Here is a 27,304-nt window from a genome sequence, read left to right as displayed (position 1 = left end):
ATGATCATGCACTGCGACCAAGTAAAGTTCGTTGTCCTGCAGCCTCGCAGGCTAAGTCCGTCTCTGTTTCTGCGGTCGGCATTTCTCCGATGCTGGAATCGATCAATTACTGGAATAAGTAATGATATCAACCTGCGCTAGGGCAGGGTGGTAGTACTGTAGCTGCTTCTTTTATTCAAAGTTAAGCACGGATGAATCCTGACTTTCTTGCTCGTCGCCGGGGAATTTTCTGATGTCCAGGTTGAGCTATGTCTAAGGTATTTCCAAACTAGGCTAAATAGACTCCAATACAAAGGCTCGATTCCGCTGGCGAGTCACGACAGTAGCACCTGTACGGAGTACTTTGTACTCCATACTCCCGTACATCCTGCATATCCTGGACAATCGGCGTGCTCTTATCGGAAAATGTCGCGATTCGTGTCAAAGCTCCTCTATCAGCACACCGGCCAGGTCCAGTCCGTGTTCCTTGGGGTCGATCCACATAGTGGGGACATTTGGGGTCAAAGTCAAGCACAGTCTGGACAGTGAAGTGAAGCTTTGAACAATGTAGTATCGACTTTAGCTAGCTCTTTTCTCTATGCGCCGATAATCATGGTTACAAATCGTCTTGTCTGGTCCTAAATATAAATTCTTCACTGACATGAATCGTTAGCGCTGGATAGACTCCCGAGACTGAGTTTCTGGGCGCAGATCCATACATCGCGCAAGTCTGTTGTCTGCTTGTTGGTGCGACTCGCCACCACCTTCTTGGTGATCATGGCCCTGGCTTGTCTGGGGCCTGAACAGGCGCATAAGATTATTGGTCTATTTCTTGATTATGAGGCGATGCGCCTTGATTTGTTTCGGCACTACGCTATCTACATGCTGTAGGCCGCGGATCGTTGGCGCAGGGACTGACTCGGAGCAATACTTAAGAGGATGGCAGTACTGCAGTAGATGAGCTACTACATACAGTATGTGCAGTTCTAGCGGGTATTCTGTAGCAGTCGATATGGCTTGTCCCGGAGACCCTCTTCCATGCCAATAGCTGCCAGTGGCAAGCTGCATGATACTACTGTATGTCGCACCATGGTTTCTCCTGTCAGATCATGTCGGCTGCGGAATTTGCCGTCCGCGGTTTCGTCTAGCGATCGGAGTGCTTCATACGGTTGTAAACAACCTACCACTACCAGCTTATCGTAATCTAGCCCTATTCACTTCTTCAAAAGTCCCGTACCTTGGATGGATTAGCTGGATGGCTATCTATTTTATGGAGTCATTCCTCGCCAATTGATTATGCGATCATCGGCAACGTTTTCCTATCATCGTGCTGTTGATTGCGGAATATTGTTTAGACCCTTCGTAGCCCCACTTTGGCGTGGCTGGGCATTTCAAAGCACGCCGATAACGTCCAATTCGTAGAAATTGGAGCGCGGTTCGAATTCCATAATGACCACTTCTTTTCATTCGTCGGTATCAAAAGATCCCGTAGGAATAGATTGAATACCACCAGGGCCCGCTCGATCTCGATGCAAGGCTATAGATGACATTTCCCAAGCGGCAATCTGATTGCATTACTTCGCTTGCAATAGTCTTTATGACGGCATGCCATCAAAGACAGCTAGCTATGTAGAAACAATATACAGGCTGGACTGGTGCGACGATATTGTCTATTTGGTTTTCCATCGTGGGCTTCTCCGAAATGCACGTCATCCGCGGCCTTGGCTATTGTAGCATTGCTTGACGCGGTACAAAGTCCCCTCACGATCCTTTGAATCCACCATTGCGCTAGACTAGCGGAGACTCGTCTGCCGGTCACCTTTCACAATCTCTACGGTATCAGAGTGGGCCGTTGGCAATATGACACACAGGGCAGAAGAATCCAACCTACTGTAGAGCCTAAGAAGCACTGGTGCGCTGATGTATGACTGCCTGCGAAATAGGGCACTTCGTATAGACACAGGCAAGTAGCCAACCCTCTAGGTATCTTGCCTCCCCCAGACTATGCACAGACTCAAGTTGCCCATTAGCCTAGCAATTACTTCATCCTTAGCGCTGGAAGATCTACCGGTGCGAGGGAAAGAGTGCGGTAGGACCGCATTTCCAGTACCGTCAACTATCGGGTATTCTGTACGATTGTTGGGGGCCAATCGGTGCGGCCAGTAGCGCCTTGTGGGCTTTTCTTCAGCGATCAGGCAGTCCTCAAGCTAGGACTAGACCCCTAGTTTCAGTTCTCAAATTTCAGATCTGGCCGCCCCCGCAAAGACACACAGTATTTCAATATATCCGTGAGGGCGCAAAGGCAATACAGACCGTCCTGTGAAAGACGGCTTAAAGGCCCGGATGTCCGGTGCTAAAATAGACGGCAAAAACAAAGCGTTAGTGGAGGAGGACTAATATCCGAGCCGTGAGGATTCAGATTGAGAACATCCCGCGCGCCATCTATAGACTTGATGCCATCGTGTACAAGCGGCGAGCACAGGCCACGATGTGATCAGCACGGAAACCCTGTGGCACGGATGGACGGGGATAAGGACGCATCGGAGAATTTCTGGTGGCTTGTTTCTTGTCTGATTCAGGGTGATGGTCATAGTGTATTGGGTGCTTAGACGAGGACGAGGATAGGCTGCTGCATCGTGCATCTCTTGAAAACAAAGAAAGCATCCGTAGGAGCATACAGTACAAAGTACAGCCAGCCGTACTTCCGTATGTTGTATAAAGATGGGCGAGCCAAGATTTCATGGCTTGTAATTTATTCCGAGACCGGGATGCTTGGAATGGGCGCCTGCAGTTTAGGCCAGTCCAGTAGTCCACTATGTAGTAATTTAGTAGGTACTACTCCGTACTGTACTTACTACTAACTGGCTAGTCCCACTCCAACATGGATCCAGCTCGGTCCCGTCGGAGTTTTGCCTGGGGTTGTAGCACTGATGGGCTCCACCGTCAGCGATCACCCGCAAAGCGCGGTTACGCAATAACGTTTGGGTGGGTGGGATGGCGTCGACGATTCGGTGATCGAGCGCGTTTCCCCCGGACTTCTTTCACCCGGTGGATGACGCAGGTGACTATCCTTCTGGAACAGACCTGGATACGGATTACGATCATTCTTATTCCATGGGCCAGGGGAATGGTTGATTGTGAGTGGTGAGTGTTGGTCGTGGCGTAGTGTTTGGCCCTGCCCTAGGGATGTAAGCGGATTAGGGTGGGTGAGCTTACGGAGGATTGACTTCTGCTGGATGAAGAGGGTCTGGAGAGTAAGTACTTTGTAAAAATATATTTGGAATATCTATGCCCTTCGATCTCAAGGAAGGAAAATAACCTCAAACAAAATGTCTTTCTTTTACAACAAAGCAGCAGATAGTATAAGTTTGCGAATCTTTCTCGGCCGCAAGTAAAAAGCGCTGGAACATTGAACTATATTCAAGTAAACAATTTCAATTACTCCGTTGACCGATCAAGCATAAAGCTACATTACATGTACAACGATTAACTATTGCCACCCGGATCAACAGAAAAAGCAAAACTCAATGACTTGCTCTGGGCTAAGTCCAGATCGTCCCTCGTACACACCATGCGAAAGCACTTGCCAACTCGGGGTATATTATCGTTGAATATCTCTCCAGGTACAGAAATTCGGTCATCAGGGAGGGTCATGTGGTAGAAAATAAGCCCTGCAACAAGCATCCGACAGTCCGATGGCCAACGGGCTGGCCAGAAATTGAGCGCCGTGCATGGCGATGCTGCAAATACGGCGTACAAAAGTAAATTGCTAAACGCCAAAACATTTCCAAGGTAATAAAGATGTGTGATATTACTTTGTGCATGGAATTGACTCGGTAGAACTTGATAACGACAGCTTGATTGATAAAACTGGTTTAATTACAATCTACGAAGTATTATCAAGCAACACTGCCTAGCCCGCTACAGTACTTAGTTATACAGAGAACATATTTAGTTAGCAAAAGTTGAATAATTATTATTCTTCTTCCATTCCGTCCTGCGGACTGTTTCCCCCCGGGCCCCACGCTAGAACCCACCCCCAAGATCATCCCATCCGCGTTGCAGCTTCCAAGCTGCATAAGTGTGGCTGGCCGTGCAGCCGTTTCATTTGTCACTTGGTCCTCCTTGAGTCATCTTGGGTCACCTGCAGCGTCTCTCAGACTCGCCCTAGTGTCGCCCCTAGTGGCTCTTAGGGCCCTTTTAGGCCCGCATAGTCTGGGTTTAGTAGCGCATAGGCTGGTCTGGGGATTCTGCAAACGAAGTGTCCGTGCGAATAGGTGCAGGAAGACTGCAGGGGAGAGTCTGGGGAGGGTGTCTTTGACCTAAAGTCTCAGTCCTGATTGACAGTTAATAATTCCTAGGGCCGATAGCCGGAAGGTAAGTATGCTAACCCAGCGATGGCATTATTCATTACCAGATCGAGATTATCATATCGAGTGCCTAGGCTCTGGGTAACTGAGAATGTTGTTTCTTTGTGTTGTTTCATAATGATCATCTTCTTTGTTGGCGCTATGATAGTTATTGGCCGACGTGTACAGTGGTACTCCGTATGCACCGAGAGTCGTGCTCTTTTTTCTGTCTCTCCGCCAACATCCGAACCGAGACCCTTGAGACCACAGTGCAGAATTCCAAGCAATCTCTGGTTCTCTGTTACCTCGGACGATGAACCCGTGAAAGAAAGACAGAACGGATCGTCTCATCCCCAGCAAGAGAATTCTCCCCGACGATCGTGGCAAAGCACAATAATAATCGTCCCCAGGATATCATACATACCAACCCCAGAATCAGATCCAGCCGCATCGACTCTCACCGATCCGAGCGATGGAGTTCTCAGCGCGCCAATGAAGCGACGGGCTCGTCTATTCACATCGTTCCGTGCGACCCAAACTCAAATCGCGTGGCTGCAACGTGCGTCGGCCAAAGGAAAAAAGGCGGTTCAACCGATGGCACGGACGAGTCAGATTTCTAGAAAGTTATTTTTTTTGCTGGTCTGGTTGGAGGTGCAAGGGGGTGGAAACTGGAACAAAGTGTGAAGTTGGAACGAATGGAAGAATCCGGGGGTGGCCAGTGAGCACAGCAAGTCAGGCACATTCTTTCGGCTGGATCATCCACTTTCCGCATGCATCTGCTTCTTCTTTTCCTTCCACGCGCCTTCCCATGGGATGACCATCCCTTGGAATTCAATCTTTTTCGCCACACAATTCATTATTGATTCCGTCGCTAAGATTCCGCCATGTGCACAACTGGAATGGTACCGGGGATGACCCCCAACCAGACCAAATAATGCCAGCCACACACCATCCCCAGAATAAATTGCAAGACCAGACTTCAGCCTAAGGAGACGATGGATCCAGGACTCTAACTCCTAAGCGTCTAACCAGACTCAAAACACGACCCAAGTCTTCCAAGTAAGTTCCTTGGTCCACCTATTCAACAGATTCCATTGGTGTATATCCCTAGTGACCTCCAAGACAGGACAGGAAAATCCCCCACACGAACCCTTCGGTCGCGGCCTTCCCCCACAAAAATGGCGCATGGCCCTCTCTTAGTCGCTCTGATGCGGATCCTTCCGCCCATTGGAGCTTCCGCCCCCAGCCTCGTCGGTGGATCTCGATGGCTACACCGTACCTGGCCACTTCATAGACGGTCCAGTCGAGACGGAGGTCCTAGCGGGTGGTCTTTCCACCAGCCTACTGGAGTTGGTTGCTGGGGGATTTCTGTTCACTTTTCTCGCGACCGTTGCCGATCTCGACTGAAGGGAGGCCCAGTCACGAGGGCGGTTTGATTATAATCGCCCTTCGTATTGGTTTAGGGAGCTAGTCTTGGATACGGAAGAAGAATAATTACGGGATGTTCTGTACAAGTGGCAAGTGTGGAAGGATGGATTCACTGTCAACACTGGAGGCAAAAGTAATATCATAGTGCATAATTTTACTCTATAAAAATGACCATGATTGCCTCTTTTCTTGAGATCGATTCACTTTTTTCTCAAGAATGTGACTTACCCATCCGAGTAGTTGAATGTCAATGGCCAGCCTTAGACCAAGATCGGGGCCTGGTACCTTGCCGGGGGGGAAACACGAGGCATTTTAGTGCCAACTATGTACTCCAGGAGAAAAAAGTGTACTGTAGTGGTACCACCTTGCAATCTATTTTCCACGTCCGATGTGCGGATCAACATTGATACTTCTCGGCTTCTACAATCCAGGCCTTTTTTACTCACCAGAATCACTGTTAATGCAAGTCAACTATGACGATGATGTCGAATGTCAACCTGGTGACATTCCAATCTGAGCTATTCTTGTCATTGCCGCCGTATCTCACGGTATCTCTTATCATGGCGCTCCACTGGCTTGTTTCAGCTCCTGAAGCGGGTCCCGTTGCAATGTCCACACCTCGGTACAAACCCCGGAGTAACCAAGGGAAGACAATCAAGAAACAATACGTGACGGTGGACATGTAATGAAGCTGCCGTCAACTCCGGAGTGTACGGAGAGTACTGTGCAGTAGTGTGCACATTACGACAACTGCCAGAGAAGACTACGTACTACTTCCACTGACAGGTACATTAGGATACTATACCCGACCTATCACTAGCGCAGGCCCCATGACGCCACTAACCCCCAACTAGGCAACTGCGTGGAGGAAGATTCCCTTCTAAAGGCAAAAAAAAAGCCAATCGCCCGCGACGCTGGAGTCCTCACTGAACGATAAAAACCAGGCCCCCGGCCCCAGGAACCAGGTGAACTGGTGGGCTAGTCGGACTTGTAGGCGGCGAGAGCCGGGCAGTGCGTGGCGGGAACGAGGATGAGGCTACGCCGGTTCCGGTAGTACCCTGGCTCATCGTTTCGGGTTGACCATTCACCGTCGTTCTTTTCGTTCACCTGAGAGGATGTTGTCTGATCCTGAATGGCCCTGGCTGTGGCTCTGGCTGGTCAAGTCGATAATCGAGGTTGGGCGATTGGCTCCTCAGGCCGTCCGTGTGCAGGGCTCCACTTTTTAACTGGCGTGGTATCTGCGGGTATTGTGGAGTGTGTCGTTATTAGTGCTTGGAGCACGGAGTAGTGGGCATTCTGGAGAGGATATTCCATCATCAGTTAGCATCATTTTGCCAGTATGTATGTATCAGAGAGGCCTTATCCGGGTATGTATGGGAGCCGTTCCGCTGCCGCCGGCGACAGTACCTGGGGCTCCTCGTTATCGGCCTCGTGGAGGTGAGTAGAGAGTGGACAGATAAGATTAAGTCTTGTACAGTATTCTGTACTGTAGCTTCTCTCTCTATTAGTGTAACCGCCACTACTGCCACGCCCTCTCCCATGGATTTATCATTGTCGTACCAGATTACATACCATACGTACCATACCGGCCGGACCACACCACGTTTCCTACGCTAAACTCCGTCTGGTTGTCTTGGCTGTCTGCTTTCCTTCCAGGTACGTTACAATACCAACTCTGCCCGTATTAAGTCCTACGGCCAGGACTCCGTACTGCGAGTAACGGCGAGTACTTAGGTACTTGGAGGTCCAGCAACTCTCCCAAACTGCTCGTTGCTCGGAGGCAATTCACGTCCCTTCAACTTCTCCAAACCTCATTCCCTTCCATCCTCCCCTCCCCATTCAACGTTCATCTTTTCATTCCATCCTCCTGCCCCTTACTTCCCAGCGCCATCCTCGTTGCGCCGCCTATCTAGCTTATCTGCAATTGCCCGCGATCTCGGTTATCTCCGCGACTCCAACTGCCCCGTGCTCCGACCTCCCCCCGTTGTGAGAAAGAGCCTCCCTCCAGTACACTTGAGCCCGCCACAACATCGTCGGTTTTCAATGGATACGTGCGAAGTTTAGGTCCTCTCGACTTGATTCATCTCACCCTCCCAGTGAGTGATTCCATCAGCTTGCAAGCTATACCCCGAGATTTGCCTCCTCGTGGCCAGGCAGACTCGACCCCCGGTTGCCTTGCTGATGCTCCGATCCCCTCTCAAAGACTGGAAGTTCCAACGTCGTATACACTATCCATCCCGCCCACCGGTCGCAGGGTCCTCCCCATCCTGTTTCTTCGGACATTTTGATAATTTTCGACCTCACCCGTTGAGACGCAACTTCATTTCTTCGAACCGAAGACCGTTTGTACATTGCTTCTTCCCGCCCGCAATCATCTGGTGGGTCCCTGGTCCGCTACCCCAGCACCGTCCATGATAAGCCTCGTCCGTTACCCTGGATTGGGGCAACGAACAACGCCAGTCGTGAACGCAATTCTTATTTCTGTCCATTTCTCGCGTGCCCGAAGAAAAAAAAGGAATATGCTAACTTGATGTCATCCCGACCATGCAGTTCTTGATGCGACCCTTCTTTGTGTAAATTTATCTACCGATCACGCCAATCCGCGCTTATCGTCGTCACTGGGAAGAGTGACGAACACCGCTTCCCGACCCGCGAGAACAGCCTTGTTCTTCTGTCTTTTCTCCGAGACCTCCAGTTTCTCTGGCATCGGCAGATATCGGCGAAATCCCAGCTTATTCTCCTCAGGTCGAGACCAGTGCATTGATCCCGTATCCTAGGGGTCAAAAGACATATTTTTCTTAGGATGCTGCTAGATGCTATGGTTGGCCACGAACGAGACCAAAGCCCCCAATTGGTAGATCTCGCCAGTATCAACGAAATCCCCGGAAACATGCCTGGTAAGTCTCTTCTTTGCGGCACCCCAGTCGATTCGCTCACCGCAAGTTTCCCACGAATTCTGAACTCTTCTTTTTTCCATCGGCAGCTCCATCAAAGGAGACTAAGAAGCAGGCCGAGGCCAATGGCCAGACCGGCACCAATGGCAATATCCCCCCTCCCAAGACAGACAAGCCCCGGCCTCATGTCTGTACTACCTGTGGTCGCTCCTTTGCGCGATTGGAGCACTTGAAGCGTCATGAGCGCTCGCACACCAAGGAGAAACCCTTTGAATGCCCCGATTGCGCACGATGCTTTGCTCGTCGTGATCTGTTGCTTCGGCATCAGCAGAAGTTGCATATGACAACGACCCCATCCTCTCGGCCCAGGAATGGTCGCCGAGAGAGTACGGGTGCTGCGGGTGCAGGTGCGGGTGCCAATCGCGTGCGCAAGAACTCCATCGCTAACAGCTCCGCCTCGATGCGGCCTCGTGCCAACACGATTAGCCACATTGGTACATCAGCTCTGGGCATTCCAGATGGGAGCAACCCTTCTGCGCCCGGGCAATCGGGTCACGCATATCACCCCAGTCTCGGAACATCATTAGGTTCAAGTGTAGACTATAGGGGCTTCAGTTCTGGTCATCCACCGATCAACGGTCTGCCCAAGCTGGAAACGTCGGGACTTCCCATGGACATGGCTGGTGGATTACGGACAGCTCCTGTCCACGGAAGCTTTGACCTGGGTATTGATGGGATGCTGATGGGCCATGGCAGCACTATCAACCCCGCTCAATTACACTTTGCAGGTTCTCCCCAGGGCTTTGGTGACTCCCCTTCCTCCCCATTCGGCCACCAACAATACCATGGCATGCCTCACCCGGATTCCATGATGGACGAGGAGATGAACTTTGATTGGATGAATGGGTTCGATGCGGCCGTCGCGCTGGGAAACGGTAACGACTCGGTCATCGATGAATCCTCCCCATCGGCAATGAGTACGGGTAGCCAAAGCGGTATTAGTGAGGCGATGCTGGATGGACCCAACCGCATCCCCATCTCTAATGGTTGGCACAACCCATTCCCCGGACAGACAGCCATGTCCGCCAACCAATTCGCGATCGACTTTTCACCGACGACGCTGAACGAATTGGGGATCCCGCCCGAGACCGTGTCACCCAAGTCGCTGATGGCCCAGAACCCGTTCGCAGAGACCTATGCCACCCCTCCCTCCATGACCTCGGTCGGCCAGCCCATCGTGGGAGGACATTCGCAGAGTATGTTTTCATCCTCAATGGCAACAAACGGAGAATCTCCTAATCCTCTCAACGTTCCTTTCCCGAATAGTGCCCTACGAAATCAACATTCCCCAGTCTCAACGGATACATTTACAGACTCCACTCGACAGGCTCTACTAGCGAGCATGTCTCAACCCACTGGCTTCAATCACCGCAAGTACTCGCAGCCCGCTTCTAGTCTTATGAATAGCCGCGAGCTGTTCTCTCGCTCCGCTGGCTTCAACACCTCCGGTCAACTCCCCAGCACCTCGGACATGCAGCGCTACATTTCGGCCTACATTACCTATTTCCACCCTCACTCGCCTTTTCTTCACATCCCCACCCTCAACTTCCAGGCCCCCGAGTACACGAGCAACCTACGCACCCCGAGCGGACACCTTAATCTCAGTTCGACCGGCGTGGCGGGAGGTGGTGGCTGCCTGATTCTTTCCATGGCTGCCATCGGTGCTTTGTACGAATACGACACGGCTGCTTCTAAGGATTTGTTCGAAGCTGCCAAGAAAATGATTCAACTATATCTGGAAGAGCGACGAAAGGCCGACATGTCTGCTGCGTTGAGTCGTTCCAATTCCGTTCGCGATAACTCGGTGCACAACACTCCTCTCTGGCTCGTGCAGGCCATGCTACTCAATGTGATCTATGGTCATACCTGCGGTGATAAGACATCGGCAGACATTGCCAGTACACATTGTGCCGCTCTCGTTAGCCTAGCGCGTGCTGCAGAGCTTACGCATCATCTGGATCCAAAGAATCTACCACAGGATCACCTCAATTCTGGATTCAATGCCTCGGACCCCTCGGATACGGAAAACTGGATGTCATCGTCGTTCGGCCAGCCCAAGGAACGCCGTGACTGGTTGAATTGGAAGGTGGTTGAGGAGCGGAAGCGTACACTGTATGCGATCTTTGTCCTCTCCAGTTTCCTCGTTTCTGCATACAACCACGCACCTGCCCTTACAAACTCCGAGATTCGGTTAGATCTCCCTTGTGAGGAGGATCTCTGGGCTGCCGAGTCGCCTCAAGCTTGGAAAAAGATGGGCGGACAAACAGCTAAGAAGAGTGCTTCTTTCTCGGCTGCTTTGACTTCCCTTCTTACTGCCAGTCAACGCGAACAGCAGAATAAATCATCAAATTTGTTCTTCAACGGTGGTAGCACGGACGATCCAACGAGTGCTGAGAACCGGCCCAGTACCTTTGGCTGTCTCGTTCTCATCTACTCTCTACACAACTATATCTGGGAGACGAGGCAAAGGCATATGGGTCGGCAATGGACGGCACAAGAGACCGAGGCCATGCAATCACACATTGAACCAGCATTGAGAGCATGGCAGGCGGCGTGGGCAAGCAACCCTGTTCACAGCTTGGAGCGACCTAATCCATTCGGAGCGGGTCCACTCTCTGCGGATAGCATCCCGCTACTCGATCTAGCATATGTTCGGTTATTTGTCAACCTAGGTCGATGCAAGGAGGCGTTTTGGCAACGCGATTGGAACGGCATGGCAGATGAGCTTGCACGGGGAACGGAGGTCTTCCATCAAGCCGATGGACCTATCAACGACGTGCTAGATCCGTCCCTGATCGGTTCCCTCGATGCTAGGCGAGAGTCTGTGAATGACTTGGGTGTTGGCGAGCTGGCAATTTCCCAAACACCTACACAAGACCAGCCCATGCAATCTCTCTCCAGCGTATACAAGACCGGCCAATCCAAGCGTGAGAAGCACCTCCGCAAGGCAGCATTCTACGCCGCAGACTCGATCTCCATGTCCGACCGCCTCGGCAACACCTTCGCCGAATTCTCCTCTCGCGAACTACCCATCCAATGCGCAATGTGTGCCTTTGACTGCGCCCAAGTCCTCGCCGAATGGATCACCACCGTTCAAGAACGCGTTGGCCCGTACCTGGGCATCCTTGGTCGTGATGACATCGACCTAACCCAGGTTCCCGGGGTGATGCTTCTCGAAGACGAAGACTGCAAGCTCATTGACAAAATCAAAGAGATTCTCTCAAGCATCGAGACCAAAATGCAGCGCACGGTGCAGAACAGTAACTCCATGTCTGCGCTGAGCGTGATGCAACGCCTGCCCAGCGTCGTTGAGGGCGGGTACGGGTGTAAAATATTGATTGCCACGGCTAGTCTGCTTGATCGGGCTGCCGTCTGGCCGGTGACGAAGTTGATGGCGCGCTCGTTGGAGGCCCAGGCTATGCGGATGAAGGAGCGTGCGGAGCATTCTTGTTCGCATGCTGTTATGATGACTTCTTAATGATGATTTGAACTTGAACTTTTTTTCTTCTTTGAATGTTTTCGAATCACACACACCTTGGCTACGTCTGATCCCCCTTGTTTATCTGATTCTGTATTTTGTGCTTGTCTTGTGCGGCTGATGTGTTCATGATCAATTAAAGATTTGAAGGGAATGGCGAGGCAAGGTCAGGCATCTGATTCACCTATCCCTATCCCCATCCCCGTGTTCATTTATATTACTATCCGAATCTGGTTCCAGACTTACCTCTTTACGTTCTTGTCTGCTTGTTGTTTGGCTCTGTCTGCCTGATGCTCATGTTGGTTACACCCCCTGCTTCGATATTGATACGATACCCCCGAATCAAATCTATCATAGACGAATGCTATGCTATGCCTTTTCATTGTTTCTTGTTTCATTTCATTTTATGGATTTGGTTGTATGCGTCATGCTAGTGTTGTCGGATTCAGGGGATATCTGGTTTGGATTTTGAAGCCAATTTGAGTTATGAATGCACAGTTGCGTCTGTTATTTTGTCTTGGGTTTTGTGTCCTCATAGTGTTTCTATTTTACAGACTTCTACTTCTTGTGAATATCATTTATCTGAGTTTCAGATGTTGAGTCAAGCGTAGTAATCCTTTCCGGCATAGACACGGGACCTTAAGGGTAGGTATTCATTAGAAAATTCATTTTGAATATGTATTCCCCATATTCCTTTACGACACCAGCCGTTTCGAAAGAATTTAGTCATTGAATTGTGCACTCTGAATCCCCTACATGATTCAGTATATGTCCATTTCTGCCTGCCTAAGCCTAAGCGGGTCACTGGTGACCTTCAGCCGCAAGAGGCGACCAGTTACATAATCCCCCGCGGTTGCTGGGGGCACCTTCACGCGTTAAGTGCTTTCGCGTTAGGCGCCAACTCTGCGCCATCGACGTCTTCCACCTGCCTCTCACTCGTTCAGAAATGACGAGGGACCTAGTAAAAGCTCCCTATCCCGCTGCGTCGCTGCAGAGTGCCACCGCCGCAGCTTCGAAACCTCTCCGCATCGCCGAGTCCGACCCCGTCCAGATCCAGATCCTGCCCCGATGCCCTACCAGCGGGCCATCTCGCCATTCAGCCTTGAGACATACGAGCCTTCCGCCGACGATATAACTAGTGATGAGCTACCGGCCTCTGATGACGAGCTGACCGAGGCGGAGCGCGCAGCTAAACGTCAGCGAATTGAGAAGCTCGCGGAATCATATCTTCAGGGCAAGCCGCTATTTATTCTTTCCGCATCTTTAAAGGGTCCGTTTGAGCAGGGCTGGAGGAATCCGTGGAAGAAGGACCGCAAGGCTGTTGTTAGTCGACAGGCCAAGACGCGCGGCAAGAGGGTTATACAAAATGCAGGGCGTGTCGTGCAAGAGACCGACTTGCGCCATCCCAAGTATCGAGAGGACTTGGCTGTTGCGGCTCCGAGTCCTGCAGCAGCTATATCCAGAATAGCTCAGTCACCGAATGCGCAAGGTTTAAATGCCGGCTCTCCTGTTACATCTCGATCAGCGCAGAAAAGACCTCTCCAAGCGGCAATCCACGATGAACAACATCGAGTGACACCGCGTTCGATTAAGAAACCAAAAGAGACACCGTCATGGCGAACCAACGACCACTCTTTTGCTGCTGGTGGACCGGCAGATTGGCTGAAGAAAGACCGGAAGCGATTGAACTTTACGCAATACGAACCCCCGAGCTCTCCAACTTCAAAGATTGTATCCCGACAGGCCGAGAATAAAGCCCGGGTTGGTGCCATGCGTACTATGGAGCTCCGGCCTCCCGCGACGACTTCGCGCAGAAGGATCTCGATTACACCTGCAGTGGATGAGGGGACGAGAACAGCCGAGCGTATGGACATTTCGCTGGAGGGTTCTCGAGTAGCGGCTGCAACGGAGCGAAATCATGACCAGATCGTGGTGAGGTCGTTGGCTCCAGGACCACAATCAACACACGGGAGCTCTCCCAGTGTGGAAATTCCTGTGGCATCGTCGTTTCGTGTCATTTCTTCGACGTCTCAGCTGCCGCGGTTTGAGTATCGGAGGTGGCATCAAACGAATGATAGCTCGCAGGCTGGACAACAGTCTCCTATCAAAGCTGTTAGCCCTGCTGCGATTGATACTAGTGTCAAGAAGCCTGTAACTGTGTCTGGTGCTGAGAAAGTCCAGGAAGACCTGCCCTCCGAAGGCGTCGTGGCTGAAGTGCAAGATGCACCTGCAGCTGGGAGCAGTGAGAATGCATCTGCTCCTAGCGCCGATATTGATGCGCCCGCTCAAATAGATCAACCAGTGGTCTCTGACGCCCCTGTTGTCACTGAACAATTAGACGACGCAGTCCTTGAGCAAGAAGATCCAGAGGAGCCCAATGAGCCATTGGAGCGACCGGTTGATGACGATCCCAAGGAGGCTAGCGAAGCCGAACTTGTCCAAACGTCAAAGGATCTCAGGTTTGCCGATGAAGCAGGTCTTTCAACTTACATCGAAGAAGAAGATCAACCACAGACCGAGCAAAATACCTATGAGAACCTACCATCTGCCCAACATGTACCTGTTCCTCCAGGAGTATCAGATCGTATACCATCGTTATACTCGACCGCAATGCCGAGAACAAATCCTGATCAGAACACTGAAGAGAGTTCGGATACGCAATTGTCGACGCAGGCCGCCCTGCTTCATGCCCAAAGATCGTTCCAAGAAGACCTGGATAGCCCCGAGCCTGAATTCATCTATCCCGCAGAACCGGAAGATACCGTGATGGGACCCGAAGAGGAGTCAATTCTTGCACAAGAAACGCCGTATAATGGTCCACAAGCCTCGGAGGCAGTCCATCATGCAAGCCTGCGCGGATACTCGAAGGAAAGGATACAGGCTATGAGTACGCAATGCATGATTGATGCCGTCACCCCTTATATTTTCAGCACGGAAAAGAAGTCCAAAGCTTTTCGAGAATTATCACCCGATCAGCCTAAGGAAAGGCCCGAGGTGCCTCCGGATCTCCTAGTTGTCTCACCTCGGATGCCCTCGCCTTCTCAGGACCACGAGTATCACAGAGCCCACTCGAGTCCTCATGGCCCAGACCCTGCTTTAACACATCGCTCAACTACCCAAGGGACAGCTCTCCCTTTTGCTCTTAGTGGCTCGACACCAACGACTGCCCAGGATGGGCAAGGAGCCCCTCCAGGCGTGGAAAATTTTGACCTCAGCCAGGCCATCGCCGACGCTGGTAGTTGGCTGCAGCAGAGCTTCGACTTTATGAAGGACATTAGACGTCCTAGTCAACCTGCAAGACCAGCCTAGTTGCTGAATACTTTGCTTTTTTCCTTTCAATTTGGATATAGTTTGTTGTCATGATTTCGGTTGCATAAAGTATTGCTAGCATAGCGAGTTGTCAGGGTTGCATTGATTCCCCCATTGCTTTAACGATATGAACAATGTGATGGAGCGAGAGTTTGCTATGATAGCTATAAACGATTAACCTTTATGATGTTAAGAATATAGTATTTGAGACTATTGTGCCTTATATTTCTCTTATCTTGTAGCTTTGTAGTTTGATAGAATGTTGATCCGCAGGAACCGAGGCGCAGGTGGCCCGAGCGCCCAGCGGGGGAAGCTCCAGGCGGCCTCCATCACCAGCTCCTCCGTCTCCGACGTCAATGCCCACCACGCATGGCCAGCAGCCCAAATGGCACTGACATCAGTATGTATCACCCGAAATATTGTCGCCTAAGATGCAGCTAACACATCCGTAGTGGAAAGCGTTCAACTTTATCGACGTCACCCCTGTCAAACTGCCAGAGGCAAGCTCCGCGTTGTTCGGGGTAAGACTGCCATTCCACCACTCTCACATTGACACTCTTCTGACGATTGACAATCTCTATAGAGCGACTTATCTAGTCTCTGCACCGGATCTGCGAACCTCTTCCTCGGTACCGTCGATGGCTTCGTGCACATTGTCTCCTCGTCCTTCCGCATCTTGCGCTCGTTCAAGGCGCATGATGCTGGGTCCATTACGCATATGAAACAGATCGGCGGGACGTCATTGCTTGTTACTGTCGCGGAGGATCTGTCGAATGAACCGGTGCTTAAAGTCTGGGCTCTCGATACGGAGAAGAAGGATGGCGGGCCCAAGTGTTTGTCGACTGTTTCGGTGCAGAATGCGAGGAGGCAATTCCCGGTGCGCTGTCCCTCAAGATGATAAGCAGGGGGAAATGGGAATGCTAATGGCTAATGGGTGTTTTAGATATCTGCCTTTGCGGTCGTCGACGATCTCTCGCAAGTAGCAGTCGGTTTCGCGAACGGGTCGGTGACGATTATCCGCGGCGATTTGATTCATGATCGTGGTGCGCGCCAGCGCATTGTCTTCGAGTCGGAGGAGCCCATCACCGGCCTTGAAACACAAAACGGGGCCGTGACTGTGCTTTACATCTCGACGACGAGCCGAATCCTGACACTAGTGATCGCGGGACGGGGACAGGGCCAGCCTGCGCGTGTTTTGGAAGATACCGGTTGCGCACTGGGGTGTATGACGCTTGACAAGGAGACGGGGCAGATTCTCATTGCTAGGGAAGACGCCATTTACAACTATGGACCTCGTGGTCGGGGCCCGAGCTATGCGTTTGAAAGCCCGAAGACGTCTATCAATGCCTTCCACGACTACGTGGCTCTGGTTTGCCCGCCGAAAGCAGGCTCTACTAAAGGTGATCCGATGCGCAAGTATGGGGTTAACCCTGCAGAGGACATACTTGGCTCGACGACGTTTACTTTGCTCGATACCGATTTGAAATTTATCGCGCATAGCGAGTCGCTGGTGTCGCCGATGAAGCACATTTTCATAGAATGGGGAGATCTTTTCTTGCTCACGACAGATGGAAAGGTTTGTAATCTCCTCTTTTTGACCGTGTTTGTACGTTGCTGACCCCTGCCAGATAATCCGATATCGCGAGAAGAGCCTTCAGCAAAGGCTGGAAATTCTTTACGAGCGCAATCTCTACATTTTGGCCATTAATCTCGCACAGAAGATTGGGATTGATCCATTGCAGCAGAATGCGATCTATCGCAAATATGGTGACTTCTTGTATCAGCGTGGTGACTATGATACGGCGATGCAGCAATATCTAAGGGCAATTGATAACACGGAACCGTCACAAGTTATTCGAAAGGTTAGTTCCATCCAAGTTTTCAGAAGATTTGCCACTAATCTGAATTCAGTACTTGGATACACAACGAATCCATAACTTGATCGAGTACCTTGAGGAGCTTCACGACCATGGACGTGCGACTGTGGACCACACCACCCTTCTTTTGAACTGCTATGCAAAGCTTAAAGATACCACCAAGCTGGACTCATTCATCAAAGCTCCTGGTGAGCTCAAGTTTGATCTGGAAACCGCTATTGCTATGTGTCGACAAGGGGGTTACTTTGAGCAGGCGGCTTTCCTAGCCACGAAGCATGGCGAGAATGACATGGTTGTCGATATTTTGATCGAGGATTCGAAGAAATACGCCGAGGCTGTGGAGTACATTTGGCGATTGGATCCTGAAGTAGTATGTGTTCCTGCATTACAATGAGCGTCGATGCTGACCTGACTAGGCGTATCACAACTTAATGAAGTACGCACGGGTTCTCCTGACTCACTGTCCCGAGGAGACGACGGAGCTCTTCAAAGTATACTACACGGGCCAATACCGACCGCGAACCACAGTGGAACCAGCGCCCGAGCCTCAAGCTCAGCCAGCAAGCGCTGTTCAAAGTCTTGCTGGACTTCTTCCACTGCGGTACGTGACTGGGGGTTCTGGCACACAAGCCCAGGCTCCAGCTACTAAGACAGCACCTGCCGAAGAGGAGCCAGCCGAGAACCTGCCACCACAATACGAAGTCCCGAAGCCACGGACTGCATTCTCTGCATTCGTAGACCACCCGCAAAACTTTATCAGTTTCCTGGAGACACTCGTGCAACAGCCAGAGCTTAAACAAGAGGCTAAGGTGGACCTTTTCACAACCTTGTTTGAGATGTATCTTGATGCTGCAAAGTCCACAAAAGATTCTGTCCAGAAACAAGAGTGGGAAGGAAAGGCTAAGAAGCTGATTGAAGGGAAAGACGTAAGCAGTTCAAGGATCCTTTTGTCATTCCTAACTAACATTACTAGATCCCAATCTCTACATCCAATGTCCTTCTTCTCTCAGATCTATCAAACTTCCGAGAAGGTTCCACGCTTGTCCGTGAACAGGAAGGCCTGCGACTTGACATTTTCCGCTCATTCACATCCGCTAAGGACACACAAGGAGCTATTCAAGCCTTGCGGCGATATGGACCCGATGAGCCGCAGCTCTATATCGACGCCTTGACATACTTTGCCTCAAGTCCACAGATCCTGAAAGAAGCAGGCGATGAACTGGACAAGGTCCTGCAACGCATTCATGACGACGGTCTTCTTTCCCCCTTGCAGGTAATCCAAGCTGTCAGCAACAACGCCGTGATCACAATGGGCCGACTCAAGAAGTACCTCGGTAACAACATCGCCAGCGAAGACAAGCAGATCAAAACCGTACGAACCAAACTCCCCCTTCCCCCCTCAATCCCCTTCACTAACAATTTTTATACAGAACCAACGCCTAATCTCAAGCTACAAATCCGAAACAGCCACCAAACAACAAGAACTTACCAACCTGTCCACCCAACCCGTGGTCTTCCAATCCCGCCGCTGCCAATCCTGCGGCGGAACCCTCGACCTCCCAACCATCCACTTCCTCTGCCGCCACTCCTTCCACGAGCGCTGTCTCAACCGCGTCGACGAGGACGCGCAATGTCCTGTTTGTGCGCCGACGAATGCGACGTTAAGGGCTATTCGGCAGCGCCAGGTTGAGTCGGCGGATCAGCATGATTTGTTTAAGGCTGAGTTGGGGAGGTCGAAGGATCGGTTTGGTGTTGTTAGTGAGTTTTTTGGGAGGGGGGTTATGAGGGCTTCTAATACTATGGAGGGGTGATGGGTGGATAGGTGGATGGGTGGATTGATTGGTGGATGGAGATGGGGTGGTGTGGTGTGGCTGGCTGGGGAGGGAGGGCTGTAGAGATATTAGAGTTGTTTCTTCATGTTTTGTTCGCATTGATACCTCTGGTTCGACCTTAACTATACTTTTTCATCTACAAACGATTTATCTTTCCACCCAATGTGGAAAAACTGTATTTCGAGTAGATCTACGAAGTAATAGAGTGGAAGGATGTATTGAATATACAAAATTCAAATGCATTGTATGAATGATCACGCTCCGCTCTAGCAATAGCCCAAAACACAATCATGAAAAGGAAAAGCCATGTAGAATCATCCAAATCGCAGAATCGCTCCTTTCGGCCGTTATATCCTTGGAGCAAAAAAGCTACTATGCACAAGCGGGGAAAGAGAAAAGGGGAAACGTAAAAAGCAAAAGGAGGATGAAGAAAGTACATGAAATATGCGGGTGATAGCAATGAGCAGCCAAGGAAGTCCATGTACATGAAAAGCTTTGAAGCGAAAAAAGTATGTTGATGGTTCGGATCAGGCGGGGTTATAGCCAGATATCAACGTTGAAGCTAATGTTCCCGTCCCTTCTCGCCACCCCAGGAGATACGGGGTCGATGGCCGGGTGTGAATTTACTTGATCCAGAGCCAGAACCAGATGAGGAGGAATGCTGTTCACTGGGACTAGGCTGCTCATGTGGTCTCGCCGAATCCGCGAATTGCACTTTACCCTGCACCTGTCGAGGTTCGCCGTCATCCTCACTATCGGAATCGGCAATGGCAGCTTCGCCCTCAGCTTCCGAGTCAGAGGAATCGCCATTGTGAATCTCGCCTAGCGCAGCGAGACGACGACGTCGCTCGGCGGGTGTCTCGCCGGTATCGTCGTCGGTTTGGCGTGGTGGTGCGGCGAGACCGGCTTCTTGACGGAGGCGTGAGGGCGGGATACGCTCTGTGCCATCGTCTTCTGAGTCACGGCGACGACGATCGCGGGGGCGTGGGGCATGACTGAGATTGCTGCGGCGTTCTTGGGCGGAGCTTCCGCGGGTGAATTTGGCGAGGGAAGTTGCGACGTTGGGGCTTGTTTCGCCGCGGTCATCGGTTGAGTCTTCCTCGTCGGTGACGTCGCTGTCTGTGACAGATTCGGAGACGAGATCCTCGCCTTCTTCCGGGATGGCGCCGGTGGCGGCGGATGCGGCGGCTGCTGAGAGACGACGTTCTTGTTTTTCGGTTTGCTTGACGTCTTCGTGGGCAGCTTCTTTGATGGGAGCCGGGGCGTCGGTTTGCTGTACTAGATCTCGGCGCGCCTTGGGGTCCAGGCCCTTGATCTGCTGGAAGAACTCGTGCTTGGTCATGCGACGACCCTTGTAGCCGATGCCTTGGGAGCCAACCTCCGTGCTCTGGGCAAGAGTGAATCGCAGGCCGTCATCCGTGGCCCAGTCGTCAGTCTCGGTACGAGGAACAGGCTTCTTCTTCTGACCGGCTTGCGAGGATTCGCCCTCCTCTTCCATGCCGAACCAGGTACCCATGCGCTTCAGACCGGCTCGGATAGGCGCCTGATCCTTTCCATGCTGCGGTTCTTCAGGCTTGGGCTTGGGCTTGGCGGACTTGTCACCAGACGGGATGGTGTATTTCTTGATCACCTCACCATCCTCATCCTCAACGATGATAGTGTTACCAAACTGGTACGCATGAGCAGAGCGGGCTTTCTTCTCGCCCTCGGCAGGCTTAGGCTGAGCTTGAGGTCTAGGCTTCGGCTGAGCTTCCTCTGGCTTCTCCTTGGTCTTGTCCTTTCCGAAGCCGGTCCAGTTGGTCCAACGAGACCGAGCCTTCTCGACGGGGTGTCCGGTTTGTTCACCAACGGCCTGTTGGATCTCTTCGCCCTCGGTCTTCTCGTGAGGTTGGCTGCCGGATGGAGCAAGCTCGCCAGACCTGTCCTGCTCGAGGCGCTTGCGCTGTTCCTCGATGTGACGAGCCTGTTCCTCGGGAGTCAGGTTACTGGTATCTTCAGTCCTGAGCACATTGCCCTCCTCATCCTCGATGATCATATGATGACCCTCTTGGTAGACTTCAATCTCAGGCTCACGTCCGAAGCGATCCCGTTCAGCGGTAGGCGGCGAAGATCCACGATCCACACGGTCTCGTTCTTCGAGCTCTTCTTTGGATTCCCCTTCAAGCTCGCTCTCCGTACGTCGCTGGGGCATGATGGCTGACTGGCTGATTGGACCACCAGCGTCAGTGTGCTTGCGGCGCTTCCGACGAATAGGCTTCCGCGGAGCCGACTGGGTACTCTGGGTTTCGCTGTCCTCCTCACGCACACGACGCAAGAAGGTACCGGGCATGCCGATGGGTGGTAAGGTACCCGGGGGATACTCGGGTAGTCTCTCGTCAGAAGAAGCCTCGTCAAGCTCATCAGCCTTGCGGAAGGACATGGATCCCTTGGCCAGTGACTGCACACGGGGAAGGCGGTTCATCCATGATGGGCCATCCTCGTTGGCTTGTGTGTAGGACAGGGTAATTGTCAAAGTGTTGATGCGCTTGCCCAGAGTGAACACGGCAATTGAAGATCCGTGGACCAGAATAGACGAGATAACCATAAATGTGGTAATAGGCCAGATGAGCCTAACAACGGCATAGTCCGCCGGATACTCTAGTGAAGACGCCTTGAGTTCACTTTCAGGAAGTGGTTGTGTGCTATCGTGTTCCAATTCCGCTCTCGCGAGAATGGCAGCAAAGATGGCACCGACACCAATGGGGCCAAAGTGACCAGCGAAGAGCGCCTCACGCCAAGTTTTGATATCCGGTATAATCGGTTTCAGTAAAAGCATAATAGGAATGCGACGGAAGAAGATGACCAATATCGCAATGACGACCAGTCTCCAGGGAGTCAGGCCGAGGTCAGGGGCATTGTAATCTTCCCAGGGTATGATGGATCCGAAATAGACAAAGTACGCCAAGTTAAGCAACAAGTCAATAACGTTGGAGACGTGCGACTCTTCAGTCTTCTCTGTAAACCAACCGTCATTACTGAAGCCGACTCCGCAGGAGAATCCAATGAGCAGGTCATCCATGCCCAGCGAACTACCCGCGCCGGCGCAGAACACGGCCAGGACGAAGTAGAACACGAGGAAACTCTCTCGATCAATAAGACTCTTGCGCTCGGCCCACTTGATGGCATGACGAGCAGCGTATCCAATGACAAAGCCGAAGATAGCACCAAAGATACACTCGTAGAGAATGGTCACACAGAACCAGTTCAGCGATACCTTATTAACATCTGGCCTGTAACGCAGGATATAGAATCCGAGGTAGATAAATGGAAACGCCATGCCATCGTTACAACCGGATTCCGCCGACAAGAGGTCACGCAAATGCTTGGGCACACGCTTGGCGAACTTACCCTTACCGACGACGGACGATGCCAAGACAGGATCGGTAGCAGTGACGCAGGCCGCGCACACTAGACTCTCCAGCCAGTTGAGCGGAGGTACCAACCACCAAATAAACAGACTGGTAATCAACCAGCCCCAGGTCATGACGGGAACCAACAGCAAGCTGACCGACTTCCAGTGACGCTCCATGTAGGCCTTGGGCAATTCGACGCCGACGGCGAAACATTGTACGACTAGGACAATACGCGAGCATTCCAAAGTAATCTTGTCGACATTGCCCCAGTCATGGGGGTTGAATAAATTTGCAGCATGTGGACCGAAGATGATACCGCAGAGGGTTGCGACAGTAGCTTCGCCAATGTAGAGCTTCTCTTTCACGAAAAGCGAGCACAGCATGAAGAGGCCCGTGAAGCCGCCGAGAATCATGTAAGCCAGATGCGGCCGATCGAAATCAAGGTGATCCCATGCCATGGCGAGATCGAGACCGTAGCGGTCTCAGGAAGTATTGCAGATTGTCTGCGATAAGGTACGTACGGTGGTACGTTTTGTATTTTGTTGTTTCTGATTGCTTCTCTTGCCCCGAACCACGGCAATTCAATTACCAGATGGATTTCCGCCTCGAACGTCGTTGCTCCGAATAGCTCCTCATGCCTTGAGGGGGAGAATCTTGGACGAAGTGGAGATGGGACAGTCGTCGGACCCTGGTAGGGCTGAATTCGAGCAAGTCTGCGTTGTATGTAGCACGCTCATCCGCCGAGAAGCTCGGGTTTATCGGAAATGGGACCGGCGAAGCGTGGCTGTCCGAGCGTATTCGGGTGTTCGAGAAAGTGGAGAGGGAGGCTGGGGACCGTTTGGCGGCGTTCGCTCGTTGGCTGCTGGGACCGTGAGAGAGATCAACGAGACCAGCCCGGGATGAGTCTCATGCAGGCAAAGACAGGAGTGAGAGAAAGAGAAGAAAAAAGAAGACAAGTGCTGGGCGAGAGAAGGAGTCTTGGGGGAATCTTGGCCGATGGACGAGCCGGCGATTGTTCGCGCTGAGGGAGATTTGCCCAGAAACGAGAATCTTTGGAACCGGCGGGATTCGTCAGCCGAGACTTTTGGGCCCCACTGACCAGGCGGAACAGGGTCTTGGCCGGGCGGAGGCAGGAATCAGTGCTGGTCTGAGAGCAATTGAGAGGGAGAGTTATTGTTGAAGATGTGTCAATAAACACAATTGACAAGGTAGTAACTAAAAGGAAAGCAGAGTTCCGAATGCGGGCATCAGTGAGTGTTTATACTCTGCGGAACTCAGCACGGGCATTTAATTTCTACAAATCCCAAATCGGAGATGAGAGAGCATGGCGTATCCGATTACCGATTTACCATACGTTACGCATGCGGCCAAGGTCCGGGCCCTTCCCAGCCCTGCCAACCGCCAAGCCCCAGATACTCTCCTATTCGCCTTCATTGGTCAGGTCAGAATGATGGCCCACTATCATCCCCACTGCTGGTGGTGATTGCGGGGCCTTCTGGAAGAATGGCTGGTAACGGGACGTCATCAGTACTATTATTAAATACCATGGTGGACTACAGTACAGTAGATAGATCACGTACATAAAGCGTACACAATTTATATCTCCAACTTACAGTTTGCTCGACTTCACGTGGCTTGAACACACCGCCCTAAACGACATGGATATGCTTCTTGACCTATATGAACTTGAACAGCGTAAAAAAAAAAAAACATGCGGACAATGAAACAAAGAGGGGGAATTTGAGAACAAAACAGATACACAAGCGCAAACCGCGGTAAATCCGAACATACGAAGCATCGACAAACACGTAGGAGTTGGTTGGCCAGTTTCAGGCGATTTTCAAACCGCCGCAAAGAACAGGGATGCAACAAGGGTCCAGGCCCATTGTCAGGCCCTCCGCCACTCCGTTAAGATGGCAGAGACGGGAGAGCATATTGGACGAGGTTCTGAAAAAGAAAAAAGCAAACAACCAGCCAAGCTCTTCACTAACCCGGGACGGGTGCGGCCCACGCGCACCCCGCGCGTATAAACGAAAAAGAAACCTCAACATCGTGGTTGGGCGGGGCCTGGGCCTGGGCCGGATTCTTTGAGATTTATGTACGACAATCCCGGCCCCAGGATCCTCAAGGCAGGAGAGAGAAACAGAGAGAGAAACTCAAAATCCCGCCCGCTACTCTCCCGTCGGCATTCCCTCGATCTCATCGCTGAGGCGCCGCCAATTGTCGGCCTGCAACTCGGAGTATTTGACTCGCTCCTGGCTCCAGTCCTGATGCAGACGGCTGATGTGATACTGGCTCTGCTGGAAGTGGGCAAGTTCATCACGAGTACACTCCTTAATGAACACCCCGCGCGCGTGTTGCTGCACGATTGACTCTTTGTCCTGCACGATGACCGGGATTGTTAGTTTCTCGTAAGGGACGGGTCGCGGCATTAGTCGGTGTGGGGCATGCAACATACCTTGAAAATAGAGTCCTCCACTTTTTCGGCCTCTCCAGGTTTCACGGTGCCCGACGGCCGCGCCCGCAATTCCTGCAGCTTGCGCTCATTGGTCTCGATGCGCCGCTCGAGTTGTGGAATATTGTTCCGCGCCAACCGATCCCGCCGATCAAACATCTCACGTACGCTGACTAGACAATCTCGCTGTGCTTTCAGATCTTCCAGCACGCCGTCGGTCCAGGCCCGGGCCTCATCCTCTAACAGGCTTTGACTGGCCGAGAGGTGTCGCGCGGTGGCGGTGATACCGGTGTTCAGGCCCGGGATGTCATTCGTGTCGACCGCGTATGTGTCCTTGGTCACCTCGGTCAGAGACTGGAGAGCCAGGGAGAATCGCAGGTGATCAGCCGCAAGGCCGTCGTTTCGCTTGGCCAATCGCTCGAGCAAAGTGCACAGGTTAATGTAAATTTCGGCGGACCGTTTCACACCGCTGCGGACGGTCTCGAAGGTATCGGTGAGATCAGAGGGCAAGGAATCCTCGAGGTCAGGTGGGAGGGATCGTCCCTCGAATTCGTCCTGGACCGAAACTGTCGCCTGTTTACGCCATACCGAAAGTTCCTGGAGGATGAGTCAGAGGTTGTCCGATGGAAGGTTGGATGAATCGCATGCAAAGACACGTACGGTAGGGACAGTCAGGAACATCACCACCAGTTGCTCCTGGCCGAGAACCGGGTGTCGAACAAGGGAATTGGTAAATCTAATGAGTCCACGGCGCCGCTTCTCCAGAAAAGAATTTGAATCGGCTGATAGGTGAGTACCATTTACTTATAAACAGGTGAGCAAGCAATTTGGAGGTGCTTTAACCAGCGTTAGACGTACCTGAAACCCGCTTCGGTGGGAGAAGGGGCAGCTGTCGGAAGGGGAATCGCTTTTGCAGGCAATCCAACAGCCAGACGAAATCGCTGTACCGACGCACCACGGTGCTGCCTCGTCGCGCTGACCTGACCTCGTAGTTGCGATGCTGGAACATGAACATTCCCTCTTTCTCCGGGAGAAGGGTGATCGTGACCGTCTCTGCTACCTGGGGGTTCGTAGAGCGGGTGATACCCAGTGATCGACGTCGAGGTGCGATGTCGCCAGGCTCATCGCTGGCAGGCCCAAAGGCACCAAGGCCCGGACGCGGAGCACCCACAAATCCGCCATCATCCGGTGTAGTTCCAATATTGCCTCCCCATCCAGATCCTGAGCTGCTAGGTGGTGGTGGCACTGCGGCCTCAGTCGGGGCGACGCTACGACCCTGCTGGGGTACCTCGGTCTGGCTCTGGGCTGGCTCTTCAACCGTCCTGGGTGCTGACCAAGCGTTCGTCGTCGAGCGCATACTTCCGTAGCCGTTGATAATCCGCTGGTCAGAAGTTACAGTTTCGTGGTTGTGGTTCCGATGTAACTCTGGACTACCCCAAGGATCAGAGTCTAGGCCTCCCAAGGACTCTCGTCGCGAGCGGCGAGACCGTGCGGAATTGGGCTCTTGAAGGGGAGTTTGTTGTGGTGGAGGTGTAACTGGTCGTTCAAATGCACTGCTAGATTGGGACTCGTTGGCAGTTCGTAGTCTGTCAAGGAAACCGCTATTGGGCTGTGGGAGTCCTAGACGTTGATTGTATTGTCAGATATCGGGACTAGCATGATGGGAGAACCGAGCAAATCATAATTATAGCATCAATGTGAAGCAAAGGTTCTTCACTCATGATACTCACTCTTGCGATGGTCGTCGACCGAATCAAAAGACAGGTCTTCTCCTTGCTGTGCAAGTCCAATCAATGCTAGTAACACATTGAACTCGCCGCGACCCAATCCACCCGAGCTCTCGTGGTCACCAGAGACCACAAGATTCAGGATCTTGCCTTGGTCTGATGCGGTCAATCCACTGCTGGACAATAGCTCTCGAATGGAGGTGAGACCGACACCAGCCCCGACCCTATCACCGCTATTCAGGATGAGATCGTAGGCATCAACGTAGCTCTCCGGCACATCAGAAACAGGAAGCAGCGTCCGCACCAGATCACGTCGAGCTGTACGCTTCGCAGTGTTGTTCTGTGGGTTCCAAGGCGACGAGGAACTATCATCACCGGTGTCATCGGCGAAGAGGGACGAGGAGCCACCGATCGAGTCGTCTGCGAAGAGCGAGGACTTGGGCCTCGGGGTAGAGGCCGCCGCCGAGGGCTCTTCTGGGGATGTTCCGAAAAGGGACATCTGGGGATCGCCACTCGTGAGTGGT

At 52.1% G+C, this 27,304-nt stretch overlaps 6 protein-coding genes across 6 annotated transcripts; 4 read left to right on the top strand and 2 right to left on the bottom strand.

Moving 5' to 3' along the window:
• Positions 1–6,229: 6,229 nt before the first annotated feature.
• Positions 6,230–6,442, top strand: N7473_004693 (uncharacterized protein; the record flags this gene model as incomplete). Its single annotated transcript, XM_057150633.1, has 1 exon — positions 6,230–6,442. The coding sequence occupies one exon, from the start codon at positions 6,230–6,232 to the stop codon at positions 6,440–6,442; it is 213 nt and encodes a 70-aa protein (XP_057010743.1).
• Positions 6,443–8,559: 2,117 nt separating this feature from the next.
• On the top strand, positions 8,560–12,188 carry amdX (putative C2H2 transcription factor (AmdX); the record flags this gene model as incomplete). Its single annotated transcript, XM_057150632.1, has 2 exons — positions 8,560–8,653; positions 8,740–12,188. The coding sequence occupies 2 exons, from the start codon at positions 8,560–8,562 to the stop codon at positions 12,186–12,188; spliced, it is 3,543 nt and encodes a 1,180-aa protein (XP_057010742.1).
• Positions 12,189–13,256: 1,068 nt separating this feature from the next.
• Positions 13,257–15,497, top strand: N7473_004691 (uncharacterized protein; the record flags this gene model as incomplete). Its single annotated transcript, XM_057150631.1, has 1 exon — positions 13,257–15,497. One exon carries the CDS (start codon positions 13,257–13,259, stop codon positions 15,495–15,497), a length of 2,241 nt encoding a protein of 746 aa, XP_057010741.1.
• Positions 15,498–15,756: 259 nt separating this feature from the next.
• On the top strand, positions 15,757–19,185 carry N7473_004690 (tethering complex subunit PEP5; the record flags this gene model as incomplete). The annotated part of the gene is made up of 9 exons (XM_057150630.1): positions 15,757–15,897; positions 15,950–16,018; positions 16,081–16,374; positions 16,441–17,073; positions 17,126–17,359; positions 17,409–17,744; positions 17,791–18,300; positions 18,348–18,746; positions 18,805–19,185. 9 exons carry the CDS (start codon positions 15,757–15,759, stop codon positions 19,183–19,185), a joined length of 2,997 nt encoding a protein of 998 aa, XP_057010740.1.
• Positions 19,186–19,768: 583 nt separating this feature from the next.
• On the bottom strand, positions 19,769–23,056 carry N7473_004689 (Na+/H+ antiporter Nha1; the record flags this gene model as incomplete). Its single annotated transcript, XM_057150629.1, has 1 exon — positions 19,769–23,056. One exon carries the CDS (start codon positions 23,054–23,056, stop codon positions 19,769–19,771), a length of 3,288 nt encoding a protein of 1,095 aa, XP_057010739.1.
• A 1,713-nt stretch (positions 23,057–24,769) lies between these two features.
• Positions 24,770–27,279, bottom strand: mvp1 (sorting nexin Mvp1; the record flags this gene model as incomplete). The annotated part of the gene is made up of 5 exons (XM_057150628.1): positions 24,770–24,979; positions 25,057–25,650; positions 25,714–25,856; positions 25,912–26,673; positions 26,784–27,279. 5 exons carry the CDS (start codon positions 27,277–27,279, stop codon positions 24,770–24,772), a joined length of 2,205 nt encoding a protein of 734 aa, XP_057010738.1.
• Positions 27,280–27,304: the final 25 nt, after the last annotated feature.

The sequence above is a fragment of the Penicillium subrubescens genome, assembly GCF_028828155.1.
Source record: "Penicillium subrubescens strain IBT 31985 chromosome Unknown utg000003l_segment0_segment0, whole genome shotgun sequence".
Taxonomy (NCBI): Eukaryota; Fungi; Ascomycota; class Eurotiomycetes; order Eurotiales; family Aspergillaceae; genus Penicillium; species Penicillium subrubescens.
This window is presented reverse-complemented; position numbering and strand designations above follow the sequence as displayed.